General features: G+C 44.4%; 1 protein-coding gene across 3 annotated transcripts in view; it reads left to right on the forward strand.

The window, feature by feature from the left end:
* The window catches only part of COX6C (cytochrome c oxidase subunit 6C), a 161,895-nt gene that overhangs the window by 142,606 nt on the left and 6,427 nt on the right, over positions 1-12,862 (forward strand). The window contains exons 2-3 of one of the 3 annotated variants that reach the window (XM_084803086.1): positions 11,248-11,267; positions 12,123-12,248. In XM_084803086.1, the coding sequence (XP_084659212.1) occupies positions 12,135-12,248 (114 nt within the window). In that variant the 5' untranslated portion in view covers positions 11,248-11,267; positions 12,123-12,134. Of the gene's footprint in view, positions 1-11,118; positions 11,273-12,122; positions 12,249-12,862 lie in introns of those variants that run through there. The other 2 variants (XM_084803084.1, XM_084803085.1) reach the window with 2 other exon arrangements.

The raw sequence follows: 12,862 nt of genomic DNA on the forward strand, positions 1-12,862 counted from the left end.
AATCTGTGTCATCTGCAAGAGCAGGAAGTGCTCTTAACCATTGAGCCATCTCGCCAGCCCCAGGCACCAGATTTAAAATGCAGCACCATGTCAGTGTGACCATGCATTCCTCTAGCAACTGTGTAAACCCTGTCCTGCTGGCACACAGTGACTGTCTACCCTGCAGAACATCTGGTAACTAAAGATACCCATGTTTATTGGCTTTGATTAGTTCACCATGTCCATAAATTAAAATAAACATAAGTTCAAAGGGGGATTCTGAAGTAACTACCAAGAGATCTATTTTTTTCAAGTCAATTAAAAGGTTGTTATCAAGTGTCCTATCTTAGATAATTTATATCTCTTGGCTTTATTGTATCCTCTTGGAAATTAAAGATACTATTTCTTCCCCCTCCTCCTGGTTGGGTTTTTTTTTTTCTGACCTGGTAAACTTTGAATCTTTTGCTCTCTCTCTGTCTGCTTAATGCAGCCAAGTTTAACAGAACTCTTACGTTTAATGGCTTCATTTCATAAGAGCCTTTATCAAGCTGGAACATCTGTGCATGGCTTCTGTGATTGATGGAGGACTGACCCTGGGAAGGTGGTTTTAATTACTACTAGCTCGGAAATGCCCACAGGAACCCCAGACCTCATCGCACTGAGGCTGAATAACCTCTGGCTTTTCTAAGTAGGACCTAGGAGGGCATATCTGTCCAATTAAATAAACGCAAGGGTATGCCGTAACCCTGGCTGCTTGGGACGATACTCCCAGCCATTAGCAACAACACAGTATACAGGAGACGCCCAATAAATCACCATCATGGGCCAATGAAGGCTGCCAGTGAGGTGGATTTTCTTCTCTTTCTTTTTAAGACATACATGGGCTTTGAGGTGCGTGTAGAGGCCACAAGCAAATGCTGGGTTCCTCTTAAGTGGTTTATAGAAGAGTGTGAACTGCCTGGTGTGGGTGCTGGGGGCCAAATGCTGGTCCTCTGCTAGAGCAGCAAGTGCTCTTAGCCACTGAGTCACCTCTACAGCCCTAAATTTGTGTCTCTGGAGGCTCCTTCTACAGCTCTGTTGTTGTTGTTGTTGTTGTTGTTGTTGTTGTTGTTGTTGTTGTTACTTGCTTAGTTGTTATGGTTTTTCAAGACAAGGTTTCTCTGGATAGCCTTGACTGTTCTGGACTCACTTTGTAGACCAGGCTGGCCTCGAACTCACAGAGGTCCACCTGCCTCTGCCTCCCTCAGCACTGGGATCACTGGCTCCTCTGGCTTTTATTCAGCAGGAGATCCCTAGAACCTGGCACTCAAGTTTCTAGCTCTATTTCTGCCATCTTCCTACCCTATAGCTCCGAGTCCATCTCAGAAGACAGGAGTGCACACTCCTCTCCCAGGATCAGTGAGAGGCTACGATGGGGATGGAGAGATGGCTCAGCAGTTAAGGGCACTGACTGCTCTTCCTAGAAGTCCTGAGTTCAATTCCCAGCAACCACATGGTGGCTCACAACCATCTTTAATGAGAACTGGTGCCCTCTTCTGACCTGTAGGTGTGCATGCACTGTATACATAATAATAAATTTAATTTTTTTTAAATTAATAAAATGTTTTTGCAAACTACCAGGGCCGGCCTGGGATTTGTAAGTACAGGACACAGTAACTTAGCCTTTGTGGTAGCAAGAGCACATTGTCCCTGATCCACGTTTAAGCTCTAGGAGAGTTCTGTGTCCCATCAGAAGTGTTGAAGGAGCTGATGCTCAGCACCTTAAAGGTGCCTGTGGTGGTTTGAATAAAAACAATGGCCACCGTAGCCCACAGGGAGTGGCACTATTAGGAGGTGTGGCCATGTTGGAGAAAGTGTGTCATTACCGGGTGGGCTTTGAGGTCTAAGAACCAGACCTAGTGGCTCACTGTTCTTTTTCCTGTTGTCTGAGGATCCAGGTGGAGAACTCCTTCTCCAGCACCATGTCTGCCTGCATGCTTCCCACCAAGACAATAGTGAACTAAACCTCCGAACTGTAAGCCAGCGCCAATGAAATGCTCTCCTTTATAACAGCTAGCATGGTCATGGTCTCTCAATAGTACCCAAACATCCAGGGTTTTTTCTTAAATCCATAGATGCAGATCTTGTAAGCATATGGCAGGCTCAACATCTTCAAGGTCAAAAATGAGACAAAAGTTTGGAGCTCTGCCCAGGAGTAATGTTCTCCCAAGGCCCAGTTCTGGCCTCCGGAGGAGCTTTGAAGAGGCCCTGAGTCACGAAACAGAGCCTCCATGAAATAGTGTCTCCATGAGCCCTTGCTTACCCATTGTTACTGGATTGTCAGTGTGTCTTAGCCTCCATAGAACACGTGTGCCTGTTAACCTGTTCACAGTCAGGGTGAGCTCAGTTTACTGTTGTCTTTGTATTGCTGTTACAAAGAACCTGAAGAAATAGACTTAAAAGGAGGAGAAATTCCCAAAGGCTAATGGGTTCAGAGACTTCAACCCATGGTCCTCTGGCCCTGATGCTTTGGGGCCTAGGGTGAGGTGGCACCTAGTCTTAGTTTCCCTAGACTATACTGGAATTAACTAGAACACAAAAATGGAGGGCACACCAGTGAGGAGTTTTTGGATTGATTTCAAGTAGGAGGATCCACTTCTTATCCAGATCTGGAGATGGGGAAGACACACTTTTAACCTGGACCACTCCTTCTTCTGGAAGCCTCTATAAGGACAGGAAGGAAAGAAGGTTTAGCTCTCTGCCTGCTTGCCCCAACCTTGCCAGCAAGGCCATCCCTTCAGTGACATTACAGCCTACTTTTTTGGGGGATACAGAAGACCAGCTGAGCCATCCAGGATTGTGGACTGAGAAAGGACTGGATTCTTGGACTTTCCACCACTCACAGCCAGCCGTTGTTGGACTTCAGGTTCTAAGTCATCCCAATAAAGTTCTTCTCTCTCTCTCTCTCTCTCTCTCTCTCTCTCTCTCTCTCTCTCTCTCTCTCTCTCTCCCCTCCCTCCCTCCCTCCCTCCCTCCCTCCCTCCCGCTCTCCCTCCCTCCCTCCCTCCCCCTCCTCCTCCCTCCTCTTCCTCCTCCTTCTTCTTCTTCTTCTTCTTCTTTTCTCTCTCTCTCTCTCTCTCTCTCTCTCTCTCTCTCTCTCTCTCTCTCTCTCTCTCTCTCTCCCTATATTCTCTTTTGCTAGTGCCTTAGTTTGAGGAGGACCCCAGGACCCAGATCCACCTGTCATAAAGTTCTGAGCCCCATTTCTTAATTGGGTTATTTGGTTTGGTGGTATGTAATTTCTTGAGTTATTTATATATTTTGGATATTAGACCTTTGTCAGATGCAGGGTTGGTGAAGATATTTTCCCAGTCTGTAGGTTGTCGTTTTGTTCTGTTAACAGTGTCTCCTGCCTTACAGAAGCTTCTCAGCCTAATGAGGTCCAATTTATTAATTGTTGACCTTAAAACCTGGGCTGTTGGTGTTCTGTTCAGGAAGTTGTTTCTTGTGCCAATGTGTTCCAGGCTCTTCCCCACTTTTTCTTTTAAGAGATTTAGTGTCTCTGGTTTTATGTTGAGGTCTTTAATCCACTTGGACTTGAGTTTTGTACATGATAATAAATATGGGTCTACTTGTGTTTTTCTACATGTAGACATCGAGTTAGATCAGCACCATTTGTTGACGATGCTATTCTTTTTCCATTGAATAGATTTGGCTTCTTTATCAAAAATCAAATGTCCATATGTGTGTGTATTCGTTTCTGGGTCTTTGATTCGATTCTATTGATCAAACAGCCTATTGCTGTGTTAGTACCATGCTGTTTTAATTATTGTTGCTCTATAGTACAGCTTGAGATCAGGTACGGAGATTCCTCTGGAAGATCTTTTATTGTACAGGACTGTTGTAGCTATTCTGGATTTTTTGTTTTTCCAAATGAAGTTGAGAATTGCTCTTTCAATGTCTTTTAAAAATTGTATAGGTATTTTGATAGGAATTGCATTGACTCTGTAAATTGCTTTTGGTAAGCTGGCCATTTTTACTATGTTAATTCTTCTGATCCACAAACAAGGGAGATCTTTCCATCATGTGATGTAATCTTCAATCTCCTTCAGAGATTTGAAGTTTTTTCAAGCAAGTCCTTCACTTGTTTGGTTAGAGTTACTCCTAGATATTTTATATTGCTTGTGGCTATGATGAAGGGTGTAGTTCCCCTAATTTCTTCCTCTGTGTGATTGTCATTTGTCTATAGAAAGGCTACTTACTGACTTTTTTTGAGTTAATTTTGTATCTGGCCACTTTGCTGAAGGTATTTATCAGCTATAGGAGTTCTCTGGTGGAATTTGGGTGGTAACTTATGTACACTACCATATAATCTGCAAATAGGGATAATTTGACTTCCTTCTTTCCCATTTGGATTCCTTTGATCTCCTTGTATTGTCTTATTGCTCTGGCTAGAACTTCAAGAACTATATTGAAGAGATATGGAGAAAGTGGGCAGCCTTGCCTGGTCCCCAATTTTTGAGGAATTTCCTTGAATATCTCTCCATTTAATTTGATGTTGGCTATTGGCATACTGCATATAGCCTTCATTATGTTTAGGTATGTGCCTTGTATCCCTGATCTCTCCAATATTTTAAACATGAATGTGTGTTGGATTTTGTCAATGCTTTTTCTGCACCTAAGGAGATGACCATGTGGGTTTTTTTCTTTCAGTTTGTTAATATGGTGGATTACATTTATGGATTTATGTATATTAAGCCATCCCTACATGCCTGGAATGAAGCCTACTTGGGCATAGTGAATGATATCTTTGAAATGTTCTTGTTTTCTGTTTGTGAGTATTTTATTGAGTATTTTTGCATCAATGTTCATAAGAGAAATTGGTCTGAAATTCTCTTTGTTGTTGTTGTTGTGTCTTTGTGAGGTTTAGGTATCAAAGTGACTATGACCTCATAGAATGAATTTGGTAATGTTCCATCTATTTCTATCTTTTGGAGTAGCTTGAAGAGTATCGGTATTAGCTCCTCTTTGAAGGTCTGGTAGAATTCTGTGCTGAAACCATCTGGCCCTCGGCTTTTTCTTGGTTGGGAGACTATTAATGACTGCTTCTATTTCTGTAGGAGAAACAGGAGTATTTAGTTTGTTTATCTGATTTTTATTCAATTTTGGCAAGTGGAATCAATCAAGAAAAGTGTTCATTTACCTTAGATTTTCAAATTTTGTAGCATATATGCCTTTGAAGTAGGATCTTACGATTCTTTGTATTTCTTCGGTGTTGTTATGTCTCCCTTTTCATTTCTGATTTTGTTAATTTGGATAGTGTGCTTCTGCCTTTTAGTTAGTTTGGCTAAGGGTTTGTCTATCTTGTTGATTTTCTCAAAGAATCAGCTCCTGGTTTGGTTGATTCTGTGAATTGTTCTCTTTGTTTCTAATTTATTGATTTCAGCCCTGAGTTTGATTATTTACAGACGTCTACTCCTCTTTGATGTTTCTGCTCCTTTTTTCCTAGGGCTTCCAGATGTGCCATTAAGTTGCTTATATGGGGGATGTTTCCAGTTTCTTTATAAAGGCACTTAGTGCTATGAATTTTCCTATTAGCACCCATTTCTATGTGTCCCACAAATTTGGGTATGTTGTTCTTTCATTTTCACTGAATTTCAGGAAGTCCTTACTTTCTTTCTTTATTTCTTCCCTGGCCCAGGTGCCATTAAGTAGAGAGTTGTTTAGTTTCTATGTGTGTGCAGGCTTTTTGTTGAAGTCCAGCTTTAGACCATAGTGATCTGATAGGATACAAGATATTATTTCAATCTTCATGAATCTGTTGAGGCTTGCTTTGTGACCTACTATATGATCAATTTTGGAGAAGATTTCATGGGGTGCTGAGAAGAAGGTATAATCCTTTGTATTTGGGTGAAAAGTTCTATAGCTATCCGTTAGATTCATTTGATTCATGACATTGGTTAGTGTCATTATTTCTTGGTTTATTTTCTCTTTTAATGACCTATCTGTCCTTCAGTGAAAGTGGGGTGTTGAAGTCTCCCACTATTAATGTGTGGTTTAAGCTCTGTTAATAGTTCTTTTACAAATGTGAGTGCCTTTTTATTGGGAGTGTAGATGTTTAGAATTGTGATGTCATCTTGGTTGACTTTATCTTTGATGAGTATGAAGTGACCTTCTTTATCTCTTTTGATTAAGTTTGGTTGAAAGTCTATTTTATTAGATATTAGAATGGCTACACCAGCTTGCTTCTTGTGTCTGTTTGCTTGGAATACCTTTTTTCCATCTTTTTACCCAGAGGTAATGTTTATCCTTATGGCTGAGATGTGTTTCTTGGATGCATAAGAATGTCAGGTCTTGTTTATGCATCCATTCAGTTAGTCTGTGCTTTTTTATTGGAGAATTGAGACCATTGATGTTGAGAGATATTAATGACCAGTGACTGTTAAGTCCCTTGATTTTGATGTTGGTTGTGGTAGAGTGTTTGTATGGTTATATTTTTGCAATGGTGTAGTTATCTTTTTCCCTTGCAATTTTAGTTGGAGCATGTCACTTTGGGTTGGAAATTTCCTTCTAGTAAGTTATATAAGGCTGGATTTGTGGATAGGTGCTGTTTGAATTTGTTTTTGTCATGGAATATCTTGTTTTCTCCATCAATGGTTATTGATAATTTTGCTGGGTATAGTAGTCTGGCCTGGCATCTGTGATCTCTTAGGGTTTGAAGGACCTCTGTCCAGGCCCTTCTGGCTTTTATGGTCTTTGCTGAGAAGTCGGGTATAATTCTGATAGGTTTGCCATTATATGTTACTTGGCCTTTTTCCCTTGATGCTTTTAATATTTTTTCTTTGTTCTGTATATTTTGTGTTTTGATTATTATGTGGCAGGAAGATTTTATTTTTTGGTCTATTCTATTTGCTGTTCTGTGGGCCTCTTGTATGTTTATATGCATCTCCTTCTTTAAATTAGGGGAATTTTCTTCTATGATTTTGTTGAAGATACATTCTGGGCCTTGGAGTTGGGCATCTTCTCTTTCCTCAATGCTTATTATCCTCAGGTTTCATCTTTTCATGGTGTCCTTGATTTCTTGGATGCTAAAACTTTTCAGATTTAGCTTTCTTTTTAATGGTTGTTTCAAGTTCTACGATTGTATCTTCTAGTTCTGAGATTCGTTCTTCCATCTCTTGGATTCTGTTAGAGAAACTCACCTCTGTGTTGCTTGCTTTCTTCTCTAAGGTTTCTCATTCCCGTTTTTCTTCTGTCTGTGCCTTTATCATTGTTTCCATTTTCATCTTCAAATCTTGAACTGTTTTATTGATTTCCTTCATCTGATTGTATATGCCTGATTTTCTTCCAGTGGTTTTTTTTTTTTTTTTATAGGCCTTCAGATCTTGAACTGTTTTATTGATTTCCTTCATCTGGTTATTTGTGTTTTCCTGAAAAATTTTCCAGTCCCTCTCTATAGGCCTCTTTTATGTCTTCAACCTGTTTGGCTGCATCTTCCTGCATTTGTTTATGGATTTTATTCATTTCTTCCTTTATCGTCTTCATTACTAATTTCTTGTATTTCAATTGTGTTTGAGTTCGCAAGATTGCTTTCTTTGGGATAGCTGGGATCTGGAGATGCCATATTGTTTTAGTTTTTGTTGTTTGCATTCTTACACTGGCCTTTAGTCATCTTGTTGTCGCTGATGTTGGGAGGTAGCTTCTGGTGTCCTTCACTGATCATTGAGAGTGGATAGTTGGTGAGTGATTATAGGTCGAGTGCCCTTGCCTGTGGGGATCAGGGAATCTTTCCCTGGAACAGGCAGGTGACCTGGTTTCCACTTCAGGAGACTTTGCTCCACACCTTAGGCTCCCCACTAGGTCAGCAAAGGTAAGCTTCTGCCCAGTCCTGTTCAGATCATGCACCTGAGGTGGTTCAGTCCTGCTATGTTGGGGCCGCTGTTTAGTTTTCTGTCCTGACGTCTCAGGGTTGCCCAGCCTCTCCCAAGGGTCTGGGAGACCCTGCCAGGCTATGTAGCCTGGCTAGGCCAGATTCAATCTGTCCAATTGTGTAGGCACAGACCGCTGTGGCCGATAGCTAGGTTCCTGCCTCAACCCGTTCAGATAGTGCAACTGTGGCGGTTCAATTCTCATTAGTTGGGGCGGCTGTTTATCTGTCCTGACCCATCAAGGCTGCACAACCTCTCCCAAGAGTGTGGGAGGCCCTGCCAGGCTGCGGAGCCTGGCTAGGCTAGGTTAGATTTGCCCAATTGTGTAGGCACAGTGTGCTGTGGCTGGTAGCTAGGTTCCTGTCCAATCATGTTCAGACCATGCCACTGTGGCTGAATAACATGTTCACAGCTGCCTGGGCTTCCGTGTGGTCCCTGGGCTTTCTGTGGACTGGTGAGGGGTAGGGGGTTTCTGAGGACAGATACACCCATTTCCCTGAGATTTCCCCAGGCCAGGAGCTCTGGTGCTTCCCTGCCCAGAGCTCAGTCCCATGTATCAAGTTTGGGTTATAGAGCCCGGCTGTAGTTTGTGGGCGGGTTCCTGTCCAGAGTCTGGGCACTGGTCTCCCGTCCTCTGTGGGCTGTTGGTTGATCTGGGTCCAGGCCCGCCAGTGTCTGCACTGTGCGGGACTCCACTTACCTAGTGTTCTCCAATTCTTGCAGTCTATGGTTCCCAGTCAGATCCCTGGTCTCTGTGTGGTAGATCAGATACAGTGCGGGATAGGCCCTGCCATCCTGGAATTCTCGGAAGCAGAGTTTTATGTGAAATTAGATGGTATTGCAATAGGGAGATTACTCTTATCCATATAGGGTAAATGTGGCCCCCCAAAACAGAAGAGGGGGAGTAAATAAAAGACTCAAGAACTGTCATGGATATGGAGTGTCCCTGACTTTTCTGGAACTCCTGGTCCCCAGTGGGGGCTGTGTTGAGGTGGTAGAACTGTGAGGAAGTAGGGCCCAGTAGAGGTCACTGGGGTAGCTGCCTTTAAAAGGAATTGAATCCGTCTTTTGGAGCCTCGCCAGATCTTGTAAGGGGTTGTTACAAAAGACCGACCCTGGCCTGCTTATTGGTCTGACTGTGGTGCTTATCATGTGACCTCTCTGTGGTGCTATCATGTGATCTCTCTGTGGTGCTATCATGTGACCTCTCTGTGGTGCTATCACGTGATCTCTCTGTGGTGCTATCATGTGATCTCTCTGTGGTGCTATCATGTGACCTCTCTGTGGTGCTATCATGTGACCTCTCTGTGGTGCTATCAATGTGATCTCTCTGTGGTGCTATCATGTGATCTCTCTGTGGTGCTATTATGTGACCTCTCTGTGGTGCTATCACGTGATCTCTCTGTGGTGCTATCATGTGATCTCTCTGTGGTGCTATCATGTGATCTCTCTGTGGTATTCTGTGGTGCTATCGCGTGATCTCTCTCCTCACCTGTGCTTCCTCTCTCACCTGTGCTTCCGTGACCCCAGCTACTGTGTGATGGAACCAAGAGGGCCTCCATCAAAGCTGCAGATAGTGATTGTGCCATTGCCTTGAACCTTCTTAACTGCAAGCTACATAATTTTCTTTTCTTTATAAAGTTTCCAGTTTCAGGCATTTCATTATAGTAACAGGAAATGGACTAACATGGGAAAAAAGAAATGTAGACTGTGCCTACAAGCAAGAAAAGGCAAGAAAGCACATTCTCCCTTAGACCTTCCAGAAGGAATGTAGCCCATCTGGCAAGCTTTGATTCAAGTAGGGCCCCTGGTCTAGTTTTTAAATTACCAATGGTATTATGAATGTGTATTATTTAAAGCCAATAAAGTTGAGGCAACTTGTTACAATGACAATAGAAATCTAATATATCTCACTTTAAAATTACATCTTTTGTTTTGTTTTTGTTTTTGTTTTCTAACTATAGATACATGACCAAGTTTGGGACACACTGAAGTAGAAAAATGTAATGTAACAATAATCCTTGCCATAGTAAAAATTTAAGCCACTACTAAGTCAAAGACAGGCTGCAGCTGGAAAGATGGCTTTGTGGTTGAAAGCCTTAGAGAACCAGAGAACCCAGGTTCAATTCCCAGTATCCACATGGTGGCTCACAACCATCTGTAACTCCAGTACCGGGGATCTGATGCCCTCTTCTGGCCTCTATAGGTGCCAGGCACTCGTGTGATACACAGAATTATATGCAGGCAAAACACTCATGCACATAATTTAAAAAATAATAAATAAAATTGTTATGTTAAAAAAAGCAGGCTGTAAGCATATGCTGTATGAAACATTACACACACACACACACACACACACACACACACACATATATATATGTATATATATATATTTACTAAATGGCACCATGCCCAGCATGATTTGTCACTTTTCCTGTCACACCTTAAGACATCACTTCAAACATGGGTGCTTCCCTCTACAAACAAACTTTATCTTCATTGTTTGGGATTAAAGGCATGTACCACCATGCCTGGATCTATGCGTTTATATACCTGATACTTACTTTATACCAGGCTGGCCTTGAACTCAGATCTGTTTGCCTCTGTCTTCTGGATTAAAGCCATGGGTGAGTTGTATTCCAGCCAGATCACACAGACCTAGATCATCTTTCGATATGATCTCTTGCCGAACGGCCATGTTCTGAATTAAAATTCCTCTACATGTACATATAAAAATAAAAAGCCAAATAAATGTAAACAAAAGCTTAATAATATATTGGTTTTAATGGATTGTTAACATTTTCTTGTTTCTTTTTGTTTTTTGAATGTGACTACTAGAAAATTATTATCTCTGTGTTGGCTTGTGCTTCTATTGGATAGCACAGTTTTGACACATGAGGCTTAAAAAGTAAAATGCTTGCCACGCTGGCTTCCTCCCCCTCCCCGCTCCTCACATCACTTCCCTCTGCTTTCCCCTTGCACTTTGGAGTAAACTTTTCCCTTCTCACCCACACAGAAGCTATTTTGGTTTCCTTACTGCGCCCATTTTTCAGTCGACAAGAGGATGTACTGCATTTATAGAATATACTAAATTTACCCCACAAGTGAACTATATTATGAATTCCTTAATATTAATTCCTATTTCTGATTTACTGGAGAAATCTTCTTAGGTAGTCAAGGCTCGCTTTCAGTGTCGCACCTAGAAGAAAAGTACAAGGCAAACCAGCACTTATACAGTTCAGCTATGACAGGTTGGATACGCGTTTGCATACTTTTGAACTCCCTCGGCCACCGTCACCGGGTCCTCCGTCGACTCACGCGCTTGCGCGCTGCTGGCGGGCTCGCCGTTTCTCGGTGACCAGCAAGGACGTTGGTGTGGAGGCGAGGTTGGTGGCTTTAGGGACCCTGGGGCTCGACAGCGGCGGTTTGGGGTTCTCGTGGGGGCGGCGACCTAGGACGTGTTGCGCGCCCAGCCTAGGGGAGCCGCGGGCCTCCCTTCCGCGTGGCCGCGATCGTCCCCGCCGCGTCCTCGGGAGGCCGCGGGCCTGGCGGTCGGGAGGGCTCTGGCGGCGGCCGCCTTCCCCTGGGCGCCGCCGGGGCCTCCGAGGGGCTTCGCGGAGCCTCAGGCTTCGCTGACGGACGGCCGGGCCCGGTTTCCGTTGCTGCGGCCGGATGACCTTGGTTGGGTCGTTTGACCTGTTGTTGGGCCTGGCCGAGGGGACCGCGGGGTGGCCGCTGCCGGCGCAGGCACCGGGGGACGGATGTGGGGGGCACGCGTGTGCTGTGTGGAGACGGGTGTTGAGGGGAACGGGTGTGTGGGGGACGGCTGTGTCGGGGGACGGGCGTGGGGGGGGACGGGCGTGGGGGGGACGGGCGTGGGGGGGGACGTGTGTTGGGGGGCAACGGGTGTGTGGTCGGCCTGGTGTGAAAGCCTGGGGGGCTCCGGACCGGCCGCTCCTGTGATCCCAGGTGGCGGCTGCGGTGCGCGTCCAGCCCCGCAGCCTCAGTGACCTTAGTTGTCGCCAAAGACTTGTGCCTGTGTGTGGATGGGGTCACTTCCGTGTGCGTTTTGCACATCGGTTGCTGCTTGCGTACTGGAGCGGAGCAGCGAGGCAAGACTCGGAAACCTTGCGGGAGTCAGGGTGCTAAAATACGTCGTGCATGAAGAGTTCACTCAGTCACTTACCCTGTTGTAAGGTTTTCTGTTTTTTTCTTTCCTTTCTTTTACTTGTAAAGGTAATCACCACCATGAGTTCCAGTGTGCTGCCGAAACCTCAGATGCGTGGTCTTCTGGCCAGGCGTCTGCGGATGCACATTGTGGGCGCATTCATTGTGGCCCTGGGAGTTGCGGCTTCCTATAAGGTATGTGTTTGCCAGATTGTGCTTTAGGTCGCAGGCTGTTATTTTTCAACACTTATTTTTTACACCTAGTTAAGAGTATTTGTTTTTGTTTTTCTTTCTTCGTCTTCAAGGTTTTCTCTCCTTTTACCTTCCATGAGCTTCAATGTGACAGGAACTACTCAGGCCCTATGTAGTTTGCTGAGCCACCCCCCTCCCGTCCCCCTCCCCCCTCCCGTCCCCCTCCCCCCCCGTCCCCCTCCCCCCTCCCCCCTCCATCCCCTATCTTCACATGAAGCTCTGTTAGTTTGCTGTGTTGAAGAACCAGGCTGAGTGGTTTAAACAGACATTTGCTGCTTTCTCACAGGTTGTTAATCTGAAATAGGGGCTTATGATAACCCAGGCTAGACAAGGCTGGCCTGGAGCTTTTGTGATCTGCCTGCCTCTGCCTCCTGTACGCTGGGGTTAGAAGGCATATCCTACTGAGCAGGGCTGCCCTGGAGCTCACAGAGATCCGCCTGCCTCTGCCGCCATAGTGCTGGGTTCAAAGGCCTGCGCCACCACACCCTGCTGTAATTGTGAACTTTTAAGACCTTATTTCCAAATGTAATTACTTCAAACCTAGGACAAGCTTCGGA

The sequence above is a fragment of the Acomys minous genome (genome assembly GCF_964271855.1).
Source record: "Acomys minous genome assembly, chromosome: 12".
In the NCBI taxonomy this organism is placed as follows: domain Eukaryota; kingdom Metazoa; phylum Chordata; class Mammalia; order Rodentia; family Muridae; genus Acomys; species Acomys minous.